Source organism: Microcaecilia unicolor, chromosome 6 (genome assembly GCF_901765095.1).
Source record: "Microcaecilia unicolor chromosome 6, aMicUni1.1, whole genome shotgun sequence".
Taxonomy (NCBI): domain Eukaryota; kingdom Metazoa; phylum Chordata; class Amphibia; order Gymnophiona; family Siphonopidae; genus Microcaecilia; species Microcaecilia unicolor.
This window is the reverse complement of record NC_044036.1, coordinates 175396204-175421060: the sequence shown is the minus strand read 5'-3', so window position 1 is coordinate 175421060 and position 24857 is coordinate 175396204. Positions and strand designations below refer to the sequence as shown.

The following is a 24857-nucleotide window of genomic DNA, read 5'->3' as shown; positions in this document are numbered from 1 at the left end:
AGCTACAGGGAGGGATAAGTGGTAGGGAAGGGCAGGGCAGATGCTGGGCTACTGAACAATTTCAAATTTTTGGTCCTTTTTTTCTGTAATTGACGAAGATTGGTCTATGTTCTGCATGTGACCAAAGTGAGAGATTCTTCTGGCATGTGGTTTGTGTGGGGATCTATATCAGTCTGACTTTTCCAATGGGACCCGTATTGCTGTTGTGTATATTCACTGTTGCCTTTTTAAAGGTACTGTTAATGGTATTTGTGTGTTCAGAATTGGTGGTGTTAAGGTTTGCTACATAGGCTCTTAGTATGTATGTGGTTTATGTTGATACTGGACAGCTGTTGGGCAGACTGTTTATTAGAAATCCTTAATCAAGTGCACTCTAAGGCATTATTAAGGAGTATTCTAAGAAACGCTACTCATACCTATATACATAGTGCCCACCCATATTAGCTCTGGGCCCACCCAAAATGTCAGGTCTGGCTACGCCACTGGTTCTAGGGAAGCAGGAAGGCAGATTGCATTAACTAAGGGCCGTTTCTTGGTTTGAAGTATTTGTCTCTTTTTATTGTCTGCTATACTGCAAATGGAGGGAAATTCTGTAAAACATATAAATGGCTAAATAATGCCTAACCGAAGCCTATTCTATAAAGGAAAGTAGACATAGGAAAGGGGCATTCTAGAAGTTATACATGTAAGGGTGGCCTCCATCCAGGTTCCACCCATGTGAATGCCCACTGCAAACTATACACTACCAAAGATACACGCATAACTATAGAATAGCTCATAGCAGATTTCCAGCATTTACATGTGTATACACACTCATGCACATGTATATGCTGGTGTTCTGGTCTTTTACAAGTGTGTTTGCCATGTAAATGTCAAGAACAGAGGATAGACCAAATCTGTTTACAAACAGTAGATTTATTAAAAAAAAAAAAAAAAAAGGGCTCGATGCAGTCCTGCGTTCCGTACCAACAGGACCTGCCTCAGGTGTCAAATTGTCTAAACCACACTGAGAAACAAATATATTGCTAGCTTGGCGATACTTTGTTTCTCAGCATGGTTTAAGACAATTTGTTTGACGCCTGAGGCAGGCGCCATTGGCGCAGAAACTCAGGATTGTGTCATCCTTTTTTTTTTCAATAAACCTACTGTTTAGAAATAGATTTGGTTTACCCCCTGCTCTTTGCTTTTGGCTCACATTTTTTGTGGTTTATGTGCCATGTAAATATCAGCATCTTCTTTACAAAATTATCCCCATATTGTTCGGTTTCATATCGTGGCATAACATAACATGCAAAGATTATTTTCAGAAGAAGCTCCTGCATGACATCACTCTAAATGGCCAAATAGGCTGGAAACAGCATAGTCTCTTGCATCAATCAGCCCCTTTCCATTGCTGCCAACAAACCAACAGAAAGTAGCCGCACCATCCCGTGAATTTGTTCGAAAATTGTTCTGCCACTTCCTGCAACAAGAAAAGAAGAAGGCCCTTGAACATTTTTTAAACCATTTTGTTTTGCAATGTGCCATGTTAAAATTAATGCAAAATGCATCAAAGAAGAACCAGACATCCAATGCTCTGGTTACACCTTTCTGGCTATACCAGACTTCTATCAGTGACAGTGTAATTCAGTGATTACAACAAGCAAAACCTGGAGATCTCGGTCCATTTTCCATCACCACCTGCCAGCATGTGACCAGGCAGAAGCATCATGATCAAGTGAATGATACTGTAAGCTACCATGTGTTGACTCCATACAGGTAATAAATATTAGCTAGAGAAAAAGACATATAGTGGAGGAGTGGCCTAGTGGTTAGGGTGGTGGACTTTGGTCCTGAGGAACTGAGTTTAATTCCCGGTACAGGCAGGTCCTTGTGATTCTGGGCAAATCACTTAACCCTCCATTGCCCACCGCATAGAGCCTGCCATGAGTGGGAAAGCGCGGGGTACAAATGTGACAAAAAAATATATATATGGGCAGGAAATGTTTATTAAACCTAGGATTTTATTGGGGGGAGTTGGTAGAAGAGAAGGGTGTATATTTTTATCTCCTCTTCAGTATCTGTAGCATCTCCTTGCCTAGACAGCATGCCAGGCAGAAGTGGTTCTCCTGGAGGGATACATCCTCTGACACACATCCTCAGCCCTACCTGTTGGCTAGCAGGGCTTGCCATTGCAGCAGTAGCCATCTTCCATTCCTCCCAGGCCTGAATGCCCCACTTCTGCAATTGTGTTTAGATTTTTATGTTATCGTTTATAATAGCAATTATTATCTCAGTTTGATATCCTAAATTCAGTGAGGTTCTAGCATAATTAGGGATTATGGTTCTGTGCCTTACCCTGAAACCATTTTTATGTTTAAATCTATTTATTAACCAACAGTTCGATACAGCCAAACATAAACTTCAACTTATGGATAATCTTTCAGTACAAGATAATCATCCAGCATTGCTACAGATTTCATTAAAATTTTCCCCCTTTTAATCCCCAACACCCCCCCAACTCCCTTTGTATATATATTCCTACTTTTTCCTTGAGACCATCACAAATAAACATTCAACACTCTTCAATGATAACAAACCCATCCAAAACATTTGAATATACCAAAATTCTCTCCTCAGCAAAGAAGTTTATAACCTTGCCTCTACCTATTACCGCCATGTTTATGTTAATGGCAATTGCTAGCCAGAGACAATACCATTGTGTAGCGACCATATATTAGGCCCACCAGGTATGGCAACACAGTGCACACTCGTGTATAGGCTTACCACATATTATCAGTTCACCCCCCCCCAGCTCCCTCAACCCTCCTACCCCCCCCCCAGGCCACCTCCCTACCCTACGCCACCACCGCACTGCTGAAACCATTTTTAAATTAGATTCTCTTACCCAGTTACTTTTATCTTGTTGCCTTTTATTGCCAACGTTGCATAAGTTTTCTTTGGATCTGAGCTAGGATGGATGTCAAAGATTTCAAACTCTGTATCATGATAAAACTGACCTAGGATAAAGAATAAATTATATTATTTGAACTTGCTTTTTTTAAATTACTTGGCAGGAATATTAATGAAACAGTTATTAAGAGGCCCTTTTACTGAAGCTTATCATGTACCAACATGTGCCATGTAGCTCATAGGTATAAATAAGATACAGAGAAGGGCATTTTGAAACATGCTGAAAACATCTAGCTCAAAGCAGTGGCATAGCCAAGGGTGGGCCCAGGCCCACCCACTTTGGGCTTAGGCCCACCCAGTAACAGCACACCTATGATGTGTCTGGCAGGGATCCCCGAGCCCCACCAGCTGAAAACTCCCAACAAGTGTCCCTCCTGTATACCTTGTAAATAACAGATCTTCGCCTGCAGAGAGCAGAGACTGATACATACTGCTCGCACCGGCCCCAAAGCCTTCTCTGTGATGTATTCCCGCCTATGCAGAAACAGGAAGTTGCATCAGAGGGAAGGCTGTGGGGCCAACATGCAGTGTGTATTAGTTGCTGTTTGCTGCCGGTAAAAATCTGCTATTTAAAAGGTATGCGGGGGAGGGGGATGTTTGCGAGATCATATGGCATGCAGGCGAGAGAGGGAGAGACCAAATCACTTGTGGAACAGGGCGGAGTTCTGCCCACCCATCTTGGGCACAGGCCCACCCAAAATTGGGTGTCTGGCTACGGCCCTGGCTCAAAGCCATAATCGAACCAGAAAAATGTCTAAATTTCTGGTTCAGTTATGGCTTTGAGCTAGACGTTTTCATGCTCAAAACGTCCATATATAAGTAGTTTTTTCAAAAATAAAATGTCCAAGGGAAAAATATAGAAAGACAAGCCATAGGGATGTCTGTCTGGCAGCATTCCTAGTATGCTGGCCACACAGACATCCTAGCAGTGCAGAGGGGCAGCCTAGTGGTCAAGCAGTGGACACAGGAACCAATCCCACCTAGACCCCTTCAAGAACAGAGAAAAACTACTGTACCTAAAGATCTACCACTACAATAGCCCTCAGGCTTGCAGGTCACTTATATATTTAGATACAGGAAGTATTTCTATGTTCCTGGAGAGTTCACATATTTGTACTGAAATTAAAGAGTTAAAATGGGACTTGAACCCGGGTCATGTTATTCATTGCACTGACCACTAGGCTACTCCATCCACTTGCTTGCTGCTTTCTTAGGAATGGTTACAATATCTGGAGCTGTCATAGAGTTTGGTATCTACTGTCACTGTCACATCTTTGGAAGGGGTTCAGTGACTACTGGGGGATTAAGGGAGGTCATGCCTTAGTCCAACCAGTGGTCAGGTGGTCAGTTATGGCACCTTTTGTGACTGAAACAGGTCTAAATAAAAATGTACTTCTTATTGCCTCTGGCCCTTTTTTCTGTTCCATTATTGCTGAAAAATGTCCAGATTTTAAACTTACCCAAGTCCCGCCCAAATCATGCTTCCAACATGCCCCCTTTTGATTTATTTATTTATAGCGTTTATATCCCACATATTCCTACCCAAGGGCAGGCCCAATGTGGCTTACAGGAATTTACAGAAAGCATACATCAAGTCTACAACAAACAGTCAATGGCATTGTAGTGAAAGAGGCTAGTAAGTAATAACAGAGGTGGGGAAATGTGGAAAGAGAAATGGAATTCAATAGACAGCGGTGCGGAGCGGGTCAGGAGCGTAAGCTTTCCCGAATAAGAAGGTCAAGGTATTTTTTAAAGGTTGGATGATCAGGGGTGATTTTCACAAATTTAGGTAGACCATTCCACAGTTGTGCGCTAATGTAGGAAAAGGTGGAAGCGTAGGTGGTTTTATACTTAAGGCCTCTGTAGATTGGGTAATGCAGATTTAGGTACAAGCGAGCTGATCTGTGAGAGTTACGAGGTGGTAAGCTGACAAGGGTGTCCATATACGCTGGGGCCTCTCCATAGAGAATTTTATGCACCAGTGCGCAAATTTTAAATGTTATGCGGTCCTTGACAGGGAGTCAATGCAGTTACTCACGCAGTGGTCTTGAACTTTCAAACCTCGATTTACCATAAATGAGCCTAGCAGCTGTGTTCTGGGCAGTTTCAAAAATTGTGACTTGGATTTTGGGGGGAGAAAAATGTCCATCTGCTGCTTTGTGTCACTTTTGAGATGTTTTTCTCTTTTGAAAGTGAGCACTGCAGTTCCCTCTAAGCTGAGCCGGAGTCTTCCACCTACAGTCCTGCCAGTGGGTGGTGCTGTTTCCCTATCACATTTTCAGTGAGGCACAGGCAAGCTCTGCAGGACTCCAGGAAACCTGCCTGTCCCTAGCAACTGAAAACACAATATTGCAAATAGTAGTAGTTGGAGGACTCCCACTCAGCTTAGAGAGAACAGTGATGAGCACCATAGCATTTAGAATGTGCTGTTTGTTAACACGCTCTAAGCTTTAGTAAAAGGTCCTCTAGTAAGCAATATTATTAAACTAGAAACATATCCATCAGAAACAGCAAAAAAGACCTTATCATGGAGCACACTCATTGTGATCGGCACATACTTTCCCCTGTGCTAAAAAATTGATTTTATTTTTTTAGCGCTGCGGACAGTTCTGGGGGTGTTCTGTGCTAATCAGTTAGCACAGCTACATTGCCACACTAACAAATTAATGCGTGACTAGCATGTGAGCCCTTACCACATACAAAATAGGCGGCGATAAGGACTCACATGCTAATGGCCACACGCGAATGGGGAAATTAGCGGGTAGCCATTAATTTAAAAAAAACTGAAAAGTGGCCATTTACCCATGTGGAAAAAAATGGCCTTAGCACACGGGAATGACCCAAATAAGGGTGCACCACAGTTTGGTAAAAGGCCCCCTAAACATACCCATTTAGAAGTGGAGGAGTAGCCTAGTGGTTAGTGCAGCAGACTTTGATCCTGCGGAACTGGGTTTGATTCCCACTGCAGCTCCTTGTGACTCTGGGCAAGTCACTTAACCCTCCATTGCCCCAGGTACAAAATAAATACCTGTATATATGTATGTAAACCACTTTGAATGTAGTTGCAAAAACCTCAGAAAGGCAGTATATCAAGTCCCATTTCCTTTTCCCATTTAAATAGATGTAATTAGACTTAAAGTTTCTCCCCCAAACTTTTGGGATAACCAAGTTTTCACTGCCATTGCAATCTTGTGTATTCGGAATATTTTTAATATTCAAAGACAGAGAGCTCCATAATTCTGAGCATCTCTGTAATAAAGTCCTGGTGGTAGTCCTTCCCAAGTGACAGAATGTTTTTGAGGGAATTGTCAATCTAATTTCCTGGGATGATCTAAAAGTCCTGGTAGAATGATATAACCTCACAGGATCATGTAGGTACCAGGTCCCAGCTCATATAATGGTTTAAACACTAGGGTCAGTAATTACAAAGAAGCCAGTGAAGCACTTAACCAAAAACAGGGAGGCATGCTCACGCCAAGCACCTCTCAAAATTAATTTAACAGCTCATTCTGAATTATCTGTATCTTTTAAAATGTTTGTCAAGAACATCCAAGTAAACAATATTATTTATTTATTTATTTATTTGTTACATTTGTATCCCACATTTTCCCACCTATTTGCAGGCTCAATGTGGCTTACATAGTGCCGGAGATGCGATTGCAGACTCCGGTGTAGACAAATACAGAGTGATGTAGAGATAAGATAAAGTTCATGTGGTACAGCCACATAAGGACGTCATACATGGAAGAGTTGTGTCCATACCTTATTTTGGTTTTGTTGTGTTGCAGCGGTCAGGCATTTATGTTGGGTTGGTAGGGTATGCCTTTTTGAACAAGTACGTTTTTAGTGTTCTCCGGAAGTGTAGGTGGTCGTGCATGGTTTTCACGGCTTTTGGGAGTGCGTTCCACAGTTGTGTGCTTATGTAGGAAAATCTGGATGCCTAAGTTGATTTGTACTTGAGTCCTTTGCAGCTTGGGTAGTGCAGGTTTAGGTATGTTCGTGATGATTTTGAAGTATTTCTAGTTGGTAGGTCAATCAGGTCTGACATGTATCCCGGGGCTTCACCGTAGATAATTTTGTGAACCATTTTTCAGATTTTGAAAGTAATACGTTCTTTGATTGAGAGCCAATGTAATTTTTTGTGGAGGGGTTTTGCGCTATCAAATCGGCTTTTTCCGAAGATAAAGTCTGGCTGCCGTGTTCCGAGCAGTCTGACGTTTCTTTAATGTTTGTTCTTTACATCCCGCATAGATTCCATTGCAGTAGTCTATCCAGCTTATAATCGAAAGAGAAAAACGCCTATATTGCGACCCAAATCGGGAGATAGACGTTTATCTCACAAAAACGAATAAATCGGTATAAGCCAAAGCCGATTTTGGACGTTTTCAACTGCACTCCGTCGCGGATGCGGACAAAGTTGATGGGGGCGTGTCAGAGGTGTGGCGAAGGCGGACCTGGGGCGTGGTTATCGGCTGAAGAGAGATGGGCGCCTTTCGCCAATAATGGAACAAAAGTATGCGTTTGTAGCTAGAATTTAGGGCACTTTTCCTGGACCCTGTTTTTTCATGAATAAGGCCCCAAAAAGTGCCCTAAATGACCAGATGACCACCGGAAGGAATCGGGGATGACCTCCCCTGACTCCCCCAGTGGTCACTAACCCCCTCCCACCACAAAAAATGATATTTCACAACTTTTTATTTTCACCGTCAAATGTCATACCCACCTCCCTGGCAGCAGTATGCAGGTCCCTGGATCAGTTGTTAGGGTGTGCAGTGGACTTCAGGCAGGTGGACCCAGGCCCATCCCCCCCCTACCTGTTACAATTGTGCTGCTTAATGCTTAGTCGTCCAACCCCCCCAAACCCACTGTACCCACATGTAGGTGCCCCCCTTCACCCCTTAGGGCTATAGTAATGGTGTAGACTTGTGGGCAGTGGGTTTTGAGGGGGATTTGGGGGGCTCAACACACAAGGGAAGGGTGCTATGCACCTGGGAGCTCTTTTACCTTTTTTTTGTGTTTTTGTAAAAGTGCCCCCTAGGGTGCCCGGTTGGTGTCCTGGCATGTGAGGGGGACCAGTGCACTATGAATCCTGGCCCCTCCCATGAACAAATGCCTTGGATTTATTCGTTTTTGAGCTGGGCGCTTTCATTTTCCATTGTCGCTGAAAAACAAAAACGCCCAGCTCACACATTGTCGAATAAAACATGGACGTCTATTTTTTTGCGAAAATACGGTTCGGTCCCCCCCTTCATGGACCCGTTCTCGGAGATAAACGCCCATGGAGATAGACGTTTTCGTTCGATTATGCCCCTCTATGTGACTTAGTACCATTGATTATACCAGGTTGCAAAATGTTTCCCTTGGGAAGAATTGTTTCACCCGTTTGAGTTTCCACATTGAGTAAAACAGTAGTCAATGTAGGGAAAAGACCATAGACACAGGTGTACCCTGGAAGTGATACTTAGGGGTGTGGCTAGGCATCAGACTAATGAAGTGAAGGAGTAGCCTAATGATTGTGTCAGTGTGCTGAGAACCAGGGAAGTCAGTGTTCAAAATCCTACTGATGCTTGGGTGAGTCACTTAACCATCTATTGCCTCAGCAAAATAACCTGCTTACTACAGAGAAGTATCCCAGATTTACCCACCAGAAATATGGTAACCTTACCCTCCCTTCATCTTTTCCCTCTACATCTTACCTTTGTGCCTCCTCTACTAGCTTTAGTTTGATGTTTGAACATTCAAATTCTGCATTCTCACAAGAGCTGCGGCCTCATATGTTCAAGTGTCTGATTGAAGCCAGTAGAAAAAGGAACAAGGGTTGAGAAGTACTGCCATAGACTGAACTACTACTTGAAAATGCCCAGAATCTAGATTACTTTCAAAATTGATGTCTGTAACTACAATAGATTTTGTTCTTACCTAATAAGCCATGAGTCTTTTCGGAAAGTTGGTGACTATCCAGTGTGTATATTCCCAAGTAATCTCTATGTTTCCTGGCACGGTGTAGTACAATCAGAAATGAAACATCATTGCCCATGGAAACTATTAATCTTGTTCCTTTTATAATGGCTAAGCTGAAACTAACAGAGAAAAAAAACTTCAAATGTTATTGTCACGGAACTCCTAGCACCCACCTGGGGCTAACCCTGCAGCCACCTGGAGGGTCTGTCCTCAGCACTGCTCAGGCCTGCCTGCACCTGTGCGCGTGCTCTAAACTGACACCCTCCTCCTACAAACTGGGTCCCGTTTGCCTCTAGGTGATTCTCCCACTCTCAAGTTATTCCCTAGTGACGTCTAGGACACTGGGGCCACACTCCCAGGGGTCCCACAGTTCCTAGAAAGCACTTACAGACCCAAAACACAAATCACCAGGATTTTTAGTCAGTTCAAGACATCAGAACTAATAAACTAATGGGTTTATTATCACAGAAATAGAACAGTGGATGATAAAAAAACAGGTGGAAAAACAACAAGCAATAACAGGCAACTGAGTAAGGATCAATATTTAAATTATCTAAACACTTGTATGGTGACTTTCATTCTCATGTAACATCTAAGGCTCTTTTAAGTTTGTTTTTACAGTGAATACAACTCAATAAAAGGTAAATAGATATGTTTTCTGAGACAGTGAAATCCTGCCTCCTCCCCTTAGAGCACCTCTTTTCTATGCAGGCAGAAAGTACATGCTTACTTTAGGAAGGCTAAGAATCTATTCACCCAGATATGGCTGATTTAGGACAATTCTCTCTATAAGGCTACTAACGTCTTATTAAAATTTACCCTAATGTGGTTGCCATGTTAGTCCACTTTAAAGATAATAAATATAAACAAAATCAAAATTAAAAAAAGAAGATAACATGATCTCTGTCATTGGAATGCTTTTATGTTTCACTTATATTTTCTGAAATTGTTATATTTTGCTCATTTCAGACCTGAAGAAGGCACTGCTTTTGAAAGCTAGTCAGAAAATATACTGTTAGTCTAAAAAAGGTATCATCTTCTTCTTCTTTTTTTTTTTTAATACTATTTGTTACCTAAAATCTATCCCAAGCTGTGTTTACATCCTGGGTTGTACGGGCGAGATTTGTGTTTTGCAAACCATCCTCTCTCCCCTGCCCTCCCCCCCATGTCCAACAGCCCTCCTTTCTCCCCTGGCCTCACCCCGTCCACCGATCCTCACCCCCCCATATCCAGCAATCCTCCTCTTTACCTTGGCCTCCCCCCCCCGTCCACCAACCCTGCCCTCCCCCCATGTCCAGCAACCCTCCTCTCTGCCCTGCTCTCACCCCATGTCCAGCAACCATGCCCTCTCCCCCCGCCCTCCCCCCATGTCCAGCTACCCTCCTCGCTGGCGCTCCCTCCCCCCTCCGTGCCAGGCCCCCTGCACCTCTCACCTCCGTGTGAAAGCGCTGCAGGCAGCAGCAGATCGCTCTGCTGCTGCCTGCAGTGCTCTCACACGGAGGTGAGAGGCGCTGTCAGGTCAGTGCAGGGGGCCCGATACGGAGGGGGGCGGGAGCGGCGGGGATGGGGGGAGGGTGGTGCGTGCGATGTTCGTTTCCAGGCTCCAGCGGCAGCGTCCGTCAGTCCGGCTCCGTTTCCCTCTCTTTTCCACCCTCTGACGTCATCACGTCTTGACGCGAGGGCGGGACAGAGAGGGAAGTCTCTACTGCGCGTTTGCAGGTGAGTCGGTCACTTGCCATTTATATGTTTGATTTTAGTACTAAGAGAATTTCAGTCTTTTAGCACCTTGCACTTTTAATTATACAGGTTACATAAAGAACTTGTGTCTGTTCTACTTGTATATTCCTTACCCTTGCTTCGTCAGGTTCCTTGTTTCTTTCCAGTGGAAAATCATCTTTTCCTGCCCTTTAAGGACTTTGATAGACTGAGTGGTGACCTCTATCTTCAAGTCCTGCTTTGTGCTGACGAGTCCCAGTTTACCAATGTATGTGTTGTGTGATGTGTTTGACGTGCAGGCATAGGTTGTATTGATGAGCTCTGCGTTCACTGTGATTCCTAAAGAACCATAAGGAAGCTGTAACTAAACAAGAATCATTTCTAGCTGCTTTACCAAGCCCCCATGTAAATAGTAACATGTGTGTGTGATGTGTAACAATTTGCTACTGTGGTAAATGTTCTGCTGAGTAAAGGCTTGCCATTGTTATTTCTCATAAATCAATATGTCATTAACTCGTAAGTTATGATGTTGCACTATGAACTGTAGATGATGGCATATAAAGATTGAAATGGCCCATCCAGAATGCCCAGTAGGGTGACTGGGGTTCTAACTCTCCTCTCTGTGCAGGTTCCCCCTGCGTGCCTTTGCTTAAGGTTGTAACTGTCACGGCTTCAAGCAGGTTACTCTCTCCCATCCAGCATCTTTTTAGAAGCACTAAAAAGAGTTATACTGGTGTTATAAGCTGCAGAACTCAACAACTGAGTTTCTATCCTCCCACTATTTAGAGATTCTCTGGGTTTACCTCACAATTTTTTTTATTTCCATCGCTGTTTCTATCTCCATTTCCCTTTCTGGAAGGGCTCTCTAGACATCCTCCATCATTTCCATAAAGAAATATTTCCTGACGTTACCCCTGAACCTAGTTCCTTGCAGCGTCATATGACAGCGTCTCATTCTGTGCTTTCCCCTTATTTTCAAAAGGTTGGTTTGTGTATTATCCCTTTCGAGTATTTAAATGGCTGAATCATATCTTCTCATCCATATGAAATAAGCAGATTGGGACAATCATTTAAAGCAGCAGCAACATTTACTTTCATTGAATGTTGTTTCTAATAAGACATGAGAGACACACAACTCATTTTTATTTTGTCTGTTTCAGTTTTTCGCACAGACTGATAGGGAAGGGAAGGGAAATGGGACTTGATATACTGCCTTTCTGAGGTTTTTGCAACTACATTCAAATCAGTTTACATATATTCAGGTACTTAGTTTGTACCAGGAGCAATAGAGGGTTAAGTGACTTGCCCAAAGTCACAAGGAGCTGCAGTAGGAATTGAACTCAGTTCCTCAGGATCAAAGTCCACTGCACTAACCACTAGGCTACTCCTCCAATTGTAAAAGCCATTTCTGTGGCTGATGTGCCCATACCCATTCTCCACCCATGCCATGCCTTCTAACACAAAATCACTTAGCAGGGGAGTTCAGTAAAGGTCACCCCACTGGGATGATGCACACTAATTACAAATTCTATAAAGTCAGTTCTGCATGGAATTGTCTTTATAGAATACTAGCTTTGCGTGCAATTTCATTCCTAACTTTGGGCGTAACACTTACACCAGCCAAAGGCTGTCAGTTAGGCATAGAAATCCATATACAGTATTCTATACCTGTGCATCTAAAGCCTGGGAATGCCCATGGCCTGCCTATGCCCCTCCTCTGGCCACACCTCCTTCGGAGGTGCATACGAGATAAGTTAGATGTGCAGGTTATTGAATAGGTTGTAGGACAGATCTGCATGTAACTGCTAATGACTGCCAATTAGCACTTGTTAATGCCAATAATTGATTGTTACCACCTATATAGCGAATTAGTTTACACACAGATCTGCAATCTATTTCCAAAACTGTGCACCCAACAATGGATGGCCTATACAGAACCCAGGTGTTAACACACAGGTTACCACATGGTAACTGCTAAACTACCACAAAACCCTTAATGCTGGTTTTTTGTTTTTAGAATAGTCATACTGGCTCAGACTAATAGTATCCTGCTTCCAGCAGTGACCAATTCAGGTCACAAGTACCTGACAGAATCTCAAATAGTAGTAAGATTCATGCTACTGATCCCAGGAACAAGCAGTAGCTTTCCTCATAGCTATCTCAATAGCAGACTGTGGACTTTTCCTCCAGGAACTTGTCCGAACCTTTTTAAACCCAGGTACACTAACTGCTGACACCACATCCTCTAGCAATGAGTTCCAGAGTTTAACTATTCATTGAGTGAAAAAATATTTCTTTCTGTTCATTTTAAAAATAATATCATGTAACTTTCTTGACTATCCCCTAGTCTTTGTACTTTTTGAAAGAGTAAAAAATTGATTTATATTTACCTTTTCTACACCACTTGGGATTTTGTAAACCTCTATCATATCCCCCCTCAGCTGTCTCTTTTTCAAGCTTAAAAGGCCTTAAGCCTTTCCTCATATGAGAGGATTTCCATCCCCTTAATCATTTTGGTCACCCTTCTTTGAATCTTTTTCTATATCTTGGTCTTATTTTCCATCCCTTTCAAACTTGGACATCCCTTTGCAAAGCTAGAACCACATAAACAAAATAGGGTTTCATATCTCTTTTCTTCCCTTTCTTGCAAAAAGCTATGCACACCGATGCTATTCCATATATAAAATATAATATCAACACTTGAACGTGTAAGAACTGGAAGCTGCAAAACTGTACGTTCAAGGGGTGCCAATTAAGGAGCCATGCTTCAAAACTCAAATTGTTTGATTTTTGAGGTGGTTTTATAAAGAGATAAACACAATCTCCATGCCATGACTCCTCCAAAGTCCAGATCTAAACGAGCAGACTGCTGACACTTATGCACGACTTAGAGCAGGAGTAAATGCCAACAGAGACACTTTTTGAAGTATATGTGTATTTCTATCACAAAATTTTAGAGGATAATTTTGTAAACTTTCTCTGTGTATAAATGTTGATTTCCATACAGATAAAGCTTCTAATAAAATTAAGTAACATGTAAAAGTACATACCATGGAAGATGATGCATACTTGTAGAGTAGGCAGGCTCGGAAGAGCAGGGCTGGTCCTAGCAATAGCGGGGCCCTGTGCAAACCAGTTCAGTGCCCCCCCCCCCGCCCCGGCCCCGGCCCGCCACCATAAGCCATAATTTATCAGAGTGTAAAAAAACGTTTAGAGCTCTCAGATGTGCATCTCAGAACCCCATACCTTGATGTGCATCCACCACGTTTCAGTAGAGGTTGGCAGCGATTTTCATATCCCTTCAACTGCCAAGCCCAGAGCCTCCTCGCTGCTGCATCCTGCCCTTGAGGAAGCAGGAAGTGACATCAAAAGGGGGCGGGACACAGCAGCGAGGAGGATCTGGATGCACATTAAAGTACAGAGCAGGGATGTGTTCCGAGACAGGAGGACAGACATGCCAGAGGTGAGGGTCCCCTAGGAGCGCGGGGGCCCTGTGCAACTGCACCTGTCACCCCTGCCTAAGACCGGCCCTGCAGAAGAGAAGTTAGGGCAGAGCATAGGTGGAGCTGAGATTTATATGCATGTCTTATTATGCATGCAAATATATGCATAAAGTACATGTTAATATTTACACCTGCTAATGCTCGTGCTTTCAATCTAGGTATGATTCTTCAAGATTTGTACTAGTATTTTATTTAAAAACACATAGGCATCTATGTACTTCTACAAAATAAGGCTTAAAATATGCACCTTCCACAAGTCTGCCCGGAACTCACCCTTCAAAATCTGCGGATGCTGTGGGTATTTCCAAAATCACTACTTACATCATGGCATCTAACCCTCCTAAAATGAAATCCAAAATGGGCTGCAATCCCTCCTCACCCAAATGCACAGAACAACTGGCAAGTCCATAATCAAATGAATAAATCATAGCAGAAATATAGTAATAGAGTACATAGGAGTGCAGGAGTGAAAAAAAGGGAATGGTTTGTAATAATAGCTGCATTGAGGGACCCTTGACTATCATCAAAAGGTTTTAAGATCTTTGAGAGCTGGATACATTTTGAGAATGCCTCTCTCCCTCGTTCTGTTAAAGTTCAGCTGCAGCATACCAAGCCAGTTCCTGTTCAAGACAGAGGCAGGATCTGAGCTGGGCAACATATGTTGTCTGTACTGCAGTGCACACATGTACGGTACATTGTGAAATAATGAAAGCAGTAGCATACCTGTCACCAGATCATTTACCAGATTCAATATTACACCAGGCTTCTTCTGCACATTGAAGCAAAAGGTTTCGTTTCTGTTTGGAAGCTGAATGATAAAGTGGGGATCTCCTTCAACTGGAAGCAAACATTGAGAAATGAGCTCAGAATAATAACAATATTTATTGTTTACCCATTTAGGGGTAAATTCTATAGATGGCACCTAAAAAAAAACTCTAAAGCTGTACTCTTAAGCCATGCCTAAAGTTCAGTGCAGTTTATAGAATACATGCTTAAGCGGAAAGTCACATATAAATTCAGGCGTGACTGCACCAATGAAAATGTGGTACAAATGCCCATGCCTTAATTTATGCACAGCACACCATTATTCTGTAATTACGTGCATAACTCAATGCCACACCCCCGTTCGGCCCCAAAAGTCCATGACCCTCCCATTTCCGTTCCCCCTTTTTTGGGATGTGCATAAATTTTAGGTGTGGATCCCACTCCTAACTTTACACGCATTTGTCCCAATTAAATCTAATCAGTGCCAATAATTGCTTGTTAAAAAGCCAATTATTGGCACTAATTGGCTTGTTATTCGATTAAATTGTGCACACAAATCAGGAAGGTGCTTAAATTTTTGAGCGCAATTTTTGGCAACCTTTACAGAATCAGGGGGTTAATTATCATTGGAAGATCCTGCACATGCATATACTTGATGGATCTAGAGCAGGGGTGGATAACCTTGGTCCTCAAGGGCCGCAACCCAGCCAGGTTTTTGGGATTTCCCCAATGAATATGCATGAGATCTATTTGCATGCACTGCCTCCATTGTATGCAAATAGATCTCATGCATATTCATTGACCCACAATCTGGAGTGTCACTTGATATCCTGTTATAATCAAATAATAATCCTCTAACTAATGATAACAGTTCTAAAATTCACCAAATACTTTCAAAGTATAAGCAAAAATAATTTATTCATATTTATTTATCTCTAAATCAAAGTACATAGTCCTAGTTACGTGCAATCATTCACTCACTCTCATACTTCACTCTGTGCCAGTATACAATAGGTGCTTGCTGTTTAACACATTTACATTCCTAATGACCTAAACTAATACAAATGCAAACTAACCTCTGCCAAACTCTGCATTTACTAATTAATGCTTAGAAGCTTAAATATCTAAGTTCTGCCTCAAGGTAGTCCACTTTGAAACCTCATTACCAGTTCATGCAGACCTGTAAAGGTCACTGAAAACAGTCTGTATTTGTATTAGTTTAGGTCATTAGGAATGTAAATGTGTTATAAAGCAAGCACCTGTTGTATACTGGCACAGAGCAGTGGCGATCCTAGCCGGCATGACACCTGGGGCGGATAGCCGATGCGCCCCCCCCCCCCCAGGTGCAGCGCCCCCCCCCCTGGTGAAATGACACCCCCCCCCCGGGTGCACGCCGCTGGGGGGGTGCCACGGCGCGCGCCTGTCAGCTGAGTTCACTGACTTTGCTAACTTCGCTGCAGCTCCCTCTGCCCCAGCCGGAACAGGAAGTAACCTGTTCCGGGGCAGAGGGAGCTGCAGCGAAGTTAGTGAAGTCAGCGAACTCAGCTGACAGGCACGCGCCACGGCACCCCCCCCAGCGGCGTGCACCTGGGGCAGACCGCCCCCCCCCCCCTTAGTACGCCACTGGCACAGAGTGAAGTATGATAGAGTGAATGATTGCACGGTAACTAGGACTATGTACTTTGATTTAGAGATAAATAAGTATGAATAAATTATTTTTGCTTATACTTTGAAAGTAATTGGTGAATTTTAGAACTGTTATCATTAGTTAGAGGATGCATATTCATTGGGGAAAACCTGACTGGGTTGCAGCCCTTGAAGACTGAGTTTGTCCATCCCTGATCTAGAGTCACCTGTAAACAAGGAAGCAATAGCTGACAACAGAAAGGGAAAAATACAGCTGGAACAAGAAAATGTGGAAACATATGAAAAAAAAGATTATAAAAATACAGCCAAGCAGAGAGAATTGTTGTAATACCTGGTCCTGCTGTTTGTTATTTGTTCTGTAGCTTATTTGGTTCAATCTGTTCCCTTAAACATCCTGATGCCCAAACACTTTCTGATATTCAGTTTATAATTAAATTGCTTCAAGGTTAAAAGGAAATAGAGGGGGGGGGGGGGGGGGGGGGGGGGGCTGTTTGCCTAAGTTTGTTGCAGTCAATGTAATACTGTGTTGCAAAATGGCATCAAACAAAATGAAAAAAAAATGGTAGGATAATATTTGATAGGCATTTAAACTAAAATATTTGAGAGGGAGGAGAGAGAAATTCAACCTTTGATAGCATTATACATTATTTATTTGAGTTTTGCTCATACTTTTTGTTGGATTATTTGTAGTAAATAATTAGCAGATTTTATACACACAGCTTCAGCTTTAGAAATGTTAATTTCTTTTCTTCATCTCTCTCACATACACCCTAGAATAATTCACTGCTGAGTCACTTTAAAAGTTGAAGTAACAAAACATCTGTTTACTCACAGTTTTAGTCAGATTGATATTCAGACAGGCTTATATATACATAATACTATACATTTGGATTATCAGCTCTTTCCATGTGCTTAGATGGTAATGGATGCTCACACCATAGATCCTCAGCTTAGGAGAGATCATGAGCTCCATGTGCTGTGCCTAACCCCCACAGGAAGTTGCATGGGTGTGACCTCTCTAGGCAATTCATATCAGAGGTCACAGAGTAATCACAGAAAAAAACATTGCTGACAGGCAATGCATGTAAAATACAATACATTATTCCAACAAACCCCTTCTCATGCATAACTGTCATGCAATTATTAATTCACACAAAGTCCAAGCTTTATACGCAGATTCTCAAAACGTTCTCTGGGTAACGGTTTGGTCATGATGTCAGCTGTCATCTCACTGGTGTGACAATAGTCTAGACTGATGACCCCTTCTTTCGCCAGCTCTCGCACGTTGTGATATTTCGTTGCGATGTGCTTGGTGCGTGGCTGAACCTTGTCATTCTGTGACAGTCTGATGCAGCTCTGATTATCTTCCATTATCTGGATTGGTCTCTGTTCAGCTATTCCAAAATCCAGCAAAAGTTTTTCAATCCACATCAGTTCTCTGCATGCTTCTGATACAGCCACATATTCAGCTTCTGTAGAAGACAGACTCACAATACTTTGTTTATGACTGGCCCAAGAAATTTGTACATTTCCATACATAAACACATATCCACTTGTGGATTTATAATTGAGGCAGTGGGCAAAGAATAATTCTAAGAAATCATATTAAGGGTTAATTTTGTTTAAAGGTGCTCAAAATACTATTTTAAATTCTCAGTCCTGCAAATGAAGGGATGCAAGCTGGAGTTAATTATTTTAATGTCTAGCTTGCCGAGCAAAAGGGTTAAAAAGGTCAGAGACAGGAATTTCTTTCACCCTTGTGATTGATGGATTGCTAAGCAAACACATATGTATTCTATTATGAGCCGGTATATTGCAGGCAGTTTGTTTAGGATTAAATTGAACACTGCTTAGAAGGAAATAGTTAGATTCTAAATAATTCTAGATATAAATGAGTTAGAATTTAGAAGTTCTTGATATGTAGAATATGTTTTATAAGGATGCTTACTTTAGAATATGCTGTATTCTGTGTAAACTAATAATTCTGTGTGGAATGTTTGTTCAACTCTCTGTCTGACGTTCTGAGTAGGGCTGCAGTGAAGAGGCCAACATGTGTTTTAAGTTATCTGCAGTTCTGGCTGGTTCAATGTATAAGCTGATAGGTGAAAGAGGTCAGGACTAGTCAGCTCTCTTCTCCTTGATTAATTATAGGTAAAATGTAGAAATGGTCTTGAAAGTAATAACCTGATATGTATGCCATTAAGTAAGACTGGCCCTTGACCCCTTTAATGAATGCCAGAGTTTAGTTAGCAGTTAGTACTAGGAATATGAGAAATCAATCATAATAACATGTAAGAGACTGGAGCCCAAATGTCTGGTGTAAGGGGCCCCAGGTCACAGGTCAGTTTAGGATGTCTGGAACCTATGTAACTGATATTTGTATAGAGCTGATTGGTTGAGGCAAGGTAATCAATCTATTCCTTAACCAATTAGAGAGTAAGGGGGCTAGGCTAGGCTAGGCTAGGAGGGGGATAGAACTGTATTTAAGTGGGAGAAGAAGCAGTTTACGTCAGAAGGAGCTCAGAAGAAAGAGAAGGACAGAAGGAACAGACAGAAGAAGGAGAAGACAGCATAAGAAGAGAAGCAGCTGAGACAAAGACACAGAGAGCTGAGAGAAAGACACAGAGAGCTGAGACAAAGACAAAGAGAGCTGAGAAAGAGAAGAAGAGACTTAATGCTGATGTTCTACTGTGTTTGCTGGCAAATAAAGAAGATTTCTCTCTCATTCTGGTGTGCTATCTGACTCCTGAAGTATCATAAATTCATGCATCCATTCCTGCAACAATTCTTGGTGGCAGCGGTGGGATTCTGAATCCTGCATTAATCCCAGCACCCAACTGACTGGAGAACATTCGCCGGGTATGTATTCTGTATTCTGTATTATAATTCTAGCTAGAAAGTTGTAAACCAGCCCCTCAAAAATTGAGGGAAGGAGAGCCTGATCAACTCTCAGCGAAGGCCCTAGTACCTTCTAGTCTAGTGGAGATTAGAAGCGAAACCGCTTGAGCTTATCTGTATCTGAGAAATCTGAAATTGTTGGGTGGGATTTTTTGTGCAGAATGTGTGATGCGTGAATGATTAACTGAGTGCGGACTTCTTATAGCTGCGTTTCCAATTAACGCGAGTTCAATTGGCCAGCCACGGAAGGAAGCGATTGCTGTCTGTCTACCTAGTGTCTCGAGAGTGCGGACCCCTTACTGCACTTTCAAAAATCCCCCCCCCCCTCTTTGTGTGTTGTAACTGTAAGCATTATGGGAGGGAAATCGTCTAGACAAATTGATACTCCCCTAGACTGTATGCTTAAGAATTTTAAAAAAGGATTTTTAATTAATGACTATGGGCAGACTTTAAGCTCAAGTACTTTAAGAACCTTGTGTGAAGTTGAGTGGCCATCTATGGGAGTGGGGTGGCCCCCTAGTGGCAGCTTAGATATTGAAGTAATCCGGAAGGTCTACAGCATAGTTGTAGGAGAACCAGAATATTCTGAACAACTCCCTTATATAGATTCCTGGGACAGCCTTGTGACTGACCCTCCCTCTTGGTTGAAAACTTATATGGGATCCCCAGTAAAATTCATGTTAGGTCGTGCTCAAAGAAAGATTAGAAAATCTAAATTAGAAGAGGGAAAGAGCCCCAGGAAGCCTATCACCTAATCGGTGGCTTCCGCCCCTACCCTGCCCGAGAAACCCATACTCTCTGATGACCCCTCAGATCTTGAGCCACCACCTTATGGCCCATTGTTGGGGTTTTGTGCCGCCCCTAGAGATCCACGCCGCCCAGCCCAAGCTTCTCCAGTACAGGCTTCTCCGGATAGTTCCTCCCCCACTGTGCGAACCCCACCACATCCTAGGTTGGACTTTTCAGCCAGTCTCTACCCTTCTGTGCCACATCCTTCCCTGCTAACCTCCGAAGACCCGCTTTGGGCTCCACTCCCTGACTCCTCAACTCCTGACAGCCCAGCCTCTCCCTCTAGTACCCCTACCCACTCATCAGGGGCCCGGCATCCCTTTCAATGGACTGACTCACCTGTGACCACCTCTCAGTCTATGAGTACCCCTCCCCATCCCTCAGGGTTTCAACCTACCTCCCCTGAATGGGTTAGACCCGCTGCAATCACTTTTGAGCATGATAGGAGGGTAGCTCCTAGCTCTACCTCAGATTCCATTCCCACCTCCTCGAGAGTTCTGCCACTCCGACAGGTAACTACCACTCGACCGGATCCTAATAATCAGGGTCAGGTTATACAGGCACAGGCCTATCAGTATGTACCCTTCACAACCACCGATCTCCTGAATTGGAAGACGCATTACCCCTCTTATACTGAAAAGCCTCAGGCAGTGGTGGACCTAGTGGCTAGCATTATGGCCACCCATAACCCAACCTGGACTGATTGTCAACAACTTCTCCTGACCCTCTTCACAACTGAGGAGAGGCGGAAGATTTTGCAAAATGCTGAGGCCATCACGCGAGCGCGTGCCCCCGAGGGGACACAGAACCTAGAGGAATGGGTTAGAGCTCGGTTTCCTCGCGCAGCTCCAGTTTGGGATCCAAATGATGGGCAGCACTATGAACTGTTGTCTGGCTATTGCCGGGACTTGCTGGAAGGTATGAGGAAAGGCATAAAGAGGCCCATTAATCTGGCAAAGGTCTCAGAAATTCTCCAAGGGGCAACTGAATCCCCTGGGGCCTTTTTAGAGCGACTAATTGAAGCCTACAGAACATACACCCCATTTGATCCTGAAGCCCTAGAAAACCAGAGAATGGTGAATAGCGCATTGGTGGCCCAGAGTATGCCAGATATCCGGAAGAAGTTGCAGCGTCAAGAGGGATTCGCAGGGATGAATACCACCCAGCTAATTGAGATCGCAACCAAGGTTTTCATTAATAGAGATCAGGAGGTGCGCCGAGAGGCTGACCGGAAGATGCAGAAGAAGGCCGACCTCTTAGCGGCAGCCATTGCTAATTCCACCCTTAATCGAGGTCGACCTCTAGCTAATGGGAAGCCAAAGTGGGACCCCGGACCACCAGCCAGGCCCCGAGATTCCTTCAATCAATCCCGGCCAAGGGGGGAGAATCCCAGACCAAGATTGGAGAGGGATCAGTGTGCCTACTGTAAGGAAAGAGGGCACTGGAAAGATGAATGCCCCCAGAGGCGCCAGGGATTGAGAAGGGGACCAGGAGATCGAGGAAGCCGAGGCCGAGTTCGAGAGGGAAGATATGAGCCTCCTGAATCTGACATCATCGGGATAGCCGAGATGGCAGAATGGGACGAATAGGACAGACCGGGTTCCTACAAACTGGGCTCCCAGGAACCTATGGTCAAGTTAACTATAGGGAGCCGCTCAATTCCATTCATGATTGATACAGGAGCTGAACATTCTGTTGTGACGGAGCGATTAGCGCCTGTGTCTGGAAAAACTGTCCGAGTGGTGGGAGCCACGGGGGTGCAGAACCGGAGGCCCTTCCTGACGACCCGTAGATGCCAATTAGGCTCACACACAGTCACTCATGAATTCCTGTATATGCCAGACTGTCCAATCCCTTTGTTAGGTCGAGACCTGCTGTCCAAGCTTAGGGCCCAAATTTCCTTTGACTCTGATGGCCAGACTTCAGTCTCCTTTCGGCCCCCGACATCTAGCCCTAAGGGTATATTGAGTTTCTGTTGCCCTCTTGAAGAAGAATGGCGGCTGCATCAGTCACATGGCCAAGTTGACCTACCCCTGGCAGATAGCTTTCAAGTCAGAGGGGTATGGGCAGAAGATAATCCCCCAGGGTTGGCCCGAAATATTCCTCCTGTCCATGTAGACTTACTTCCAAATGCCCGGCCAATCCATCTTCGCCAATACCCAATTCCCAGAAAGGCTCTGGAAGGGATCCAAGCACACCTGAATCGTCTGTTATCCCATGGAATTATTCGTCCTTGTCAGTCTCCATGGAATACGCCACTGTTGCCAGTTCAGAAGCCAGGGACTGAGGACTACCGGCCAGTCCAAGATTTACGGGTGGTTAACAAATCCACTATCTCATTACACCCTGTAGTGCCTAACCCATATGTCCTGTTAGGATTGATACCTTCTGGAGCTACCCATTTCACGACACTAGATCTAAAAGATGCCTTCTTTTGTATTCGGGTGGCCCCCGCCAGTCAACTGCTTTTTGCCTTTCAATGGGAAAACCCAGTAACAGGAAGGAAGTTTCAGTATACATGGACCCGCCTGCCACAGGGGTTCAAGAACTCCCCCACCATTTTTGGGACTGCCCTAGGACAAGACCTTAAGACTTTTAAATCTGAGCCTTCCAGGCGAGTTTTACTCCAGTATGTAGATGACCTCTTGATTGCAGCAGTGACTCAGGAAGAGTGTTTTGAGGCTACCAGAGAATTGCTGGAGCTACTCTTGGATGCAGGCTATAAGGTCTCACGCTCAAAGGCCCAACTTTGTCAGTCAGAAGTGAAGTATCTGGGCTTCTGTATTTCCCAGGGAAGTCGGAGACTGGATGTCAGTAGGAAGCAAGCAGTTGCTGCAATTCCTCAACCCAAGTCCAGAAGAGAAGTTAGGGAGTTTCTGGGAGCAGCTGGATTCTGCAGAATTTGGATTCCAAATTTTGCACTGATGGCGAAACCCCTTTACCAAGCCACAAAGGGGGGTGAAAAGGAACCATTTGAATGGGGACCTACAGCTCAACAATCCTTCATTGCCATAAAGAAAGCCCTACTCCAAGCCCCTGCGTTAGGCCTTCCTGATGTGGAGAAACCTTTCTCACTGTATGTCCATGAGCGACAGGGGGTTGCTCTGGGTGTGCTGACCCAGATGATGGGATCCTGGCAGAGGCCTGTTGCATACCTGTCTAAACAGCTGGATGGAGTGGCTAAAGGATGGCCAGCCTGCATGAGGGCCATTGCAGCAACAGCCTTACTGGTCCAGGAAGCTGATAAGCTGACCTTGGGGCAAGAACTGGTTGTTAAAGTCCCCCACGCAGTTCTTACCCTCATGGAGTATAAGGGCAACCACTGGTTTACAAATAACCGCATGGTTAAGTACCAAGCTAGCTTGTGTGAGAATCCACGGATACACCTGGAAACAGTGGCTACATTTAATCCCGCCACTCTTTTGCCAGCATCTGAGGGACCTCCGGATCATGATTGTATCCAAACCATGGATGAAGTGTACTCCAGTCGACCAGATCTTAAAGATGTTCCGTGGAGGGACCCAGATGTAATTTATTTCACAGATGGAAGCAGTTACGTGGAGAACTCCAAGCGATTGGCAGGCTATGCTGTGGTGACAGAAGACAAGGTGATAGAAGCAAGAGCCCTGCCCCAAGGAACTTCAGCCCAGAAAGCAGAACTTGTGGCCCTCATACGAGCTCTGGAGCTAGCAGCAGGACTGGTAACCAACATTTATACTGATTCTAAGTATGCCTTCACAACTTTACACGCTCATGGAGCTTTGTATAAGGAAAAGGGACTCATAAATGCCGCAGGCCAACCTGTTAAGTATGGACCCGAAATACTTCAGCTGCTAGAGGCTGTGTGGGCCCCTAAGAAGGTAGCTGTTATTCACTGCAGGGGACACCAAAGGATAGATACTCCAGTGGCCCGAGGGAACCGCCATGCTGATCGGGTGGCCAAGGAAGCTGCTCGAGGACCCCCAGCAAGTACTGTGACTCCCCTGTTCCAGATTCGATTGCAAGAATGGACGCCTATGTATACCCAAATGGAAGAGAAATGGGCTCAAGAGGAAGGTGCAGTAAGGAGACCTGATGGCTGGTTACATCTCCCTGATACCCGAGTTCTGGTGCCACGCCACCTAGCTTGGCCTGTAGTGTCTCAAGCTCATGACCTATCACACTTAGGGAAAACAGCACTAGCCCGCCTACTCAGTCGAGTAGTGGTGCTGGAAGGATTGGATAGTCTGGTTGCCACTGCCTCTGCCCGATGTACTCTCTGTGCCCAGAATAATGCCCGTCAGGGACCCCGTATTCCACCAGGAGTTCAGTCTAGAGGACTAACACCCTTTGAGTCCCTAGTTATAGACTTCACAGAAATGCCCAGGAGCGGTAGGCTCCGATACCTCTTGGTTATGGTCTGTACCTTTTCTGGGTGGGTGGAAGCATATCCTACAGTCACTGAGAAAGCCACAGAAGTAGCTCGAGCCCTCCTTAGGGATGTCATCCCCAGGTATGGACTGCCCCTTGCCATAGGTTCAGATAATGGTCCCGCCTTTGTTGAAGCTACACTTCAGGCCCTGTCCCGCGCATTGCGCATTACCTGGAAATTGCATTGTGCCTATCGTCCCCAGAGTTCAGGGCAGG

The 24857-nt window shown here is 44.2% G+C and overlaps 1 protein-coding gene across 5 annotated transcripts in view; it reads right to left on the bottom strand.

Annotated features, from left to right (window-relative positions):
- Positions 1 to 931: 931 nt before the first annotated feature.
- The window catches only part of LOC115472924 (inter-alpha-trypsin inhibitor heavy chain H3-like), a 111076-nt gene continuing 87150 nt past the window's right edge, over positions 932 to 24857 (bottom strand). For all 5 annotated transcript variants that reach the window (XM_030207446.1, XM_030207449.1, XM_030207447.1 and 2 more), the window contains exons 18-22: positions 14856 to 14969; positions 10764 to 10968; positions 8872 to 9032; positions 2888 to 2999; positions 932 to 1462 (exon numbers count right to left, since the gene is read on the bottom strand). In XM_030207446.1, the coding sequence (XP_030063306.1) occupies positions 1327 to 1462; positions 2888 to 2999; positions 8872 to 9032; positions 10764 to 10968; positions 14856 to 14969 (728 nt within the window). In that variant the 3' untranslated portion in view covers positions 932 to 1326. The remainder of the gene's footprint in view (positions 1463 to 2887; positions 3000 to 8871; positions 9033 to 10763; positions 10969 to 14855; positions 14970 to 24857) is intronic.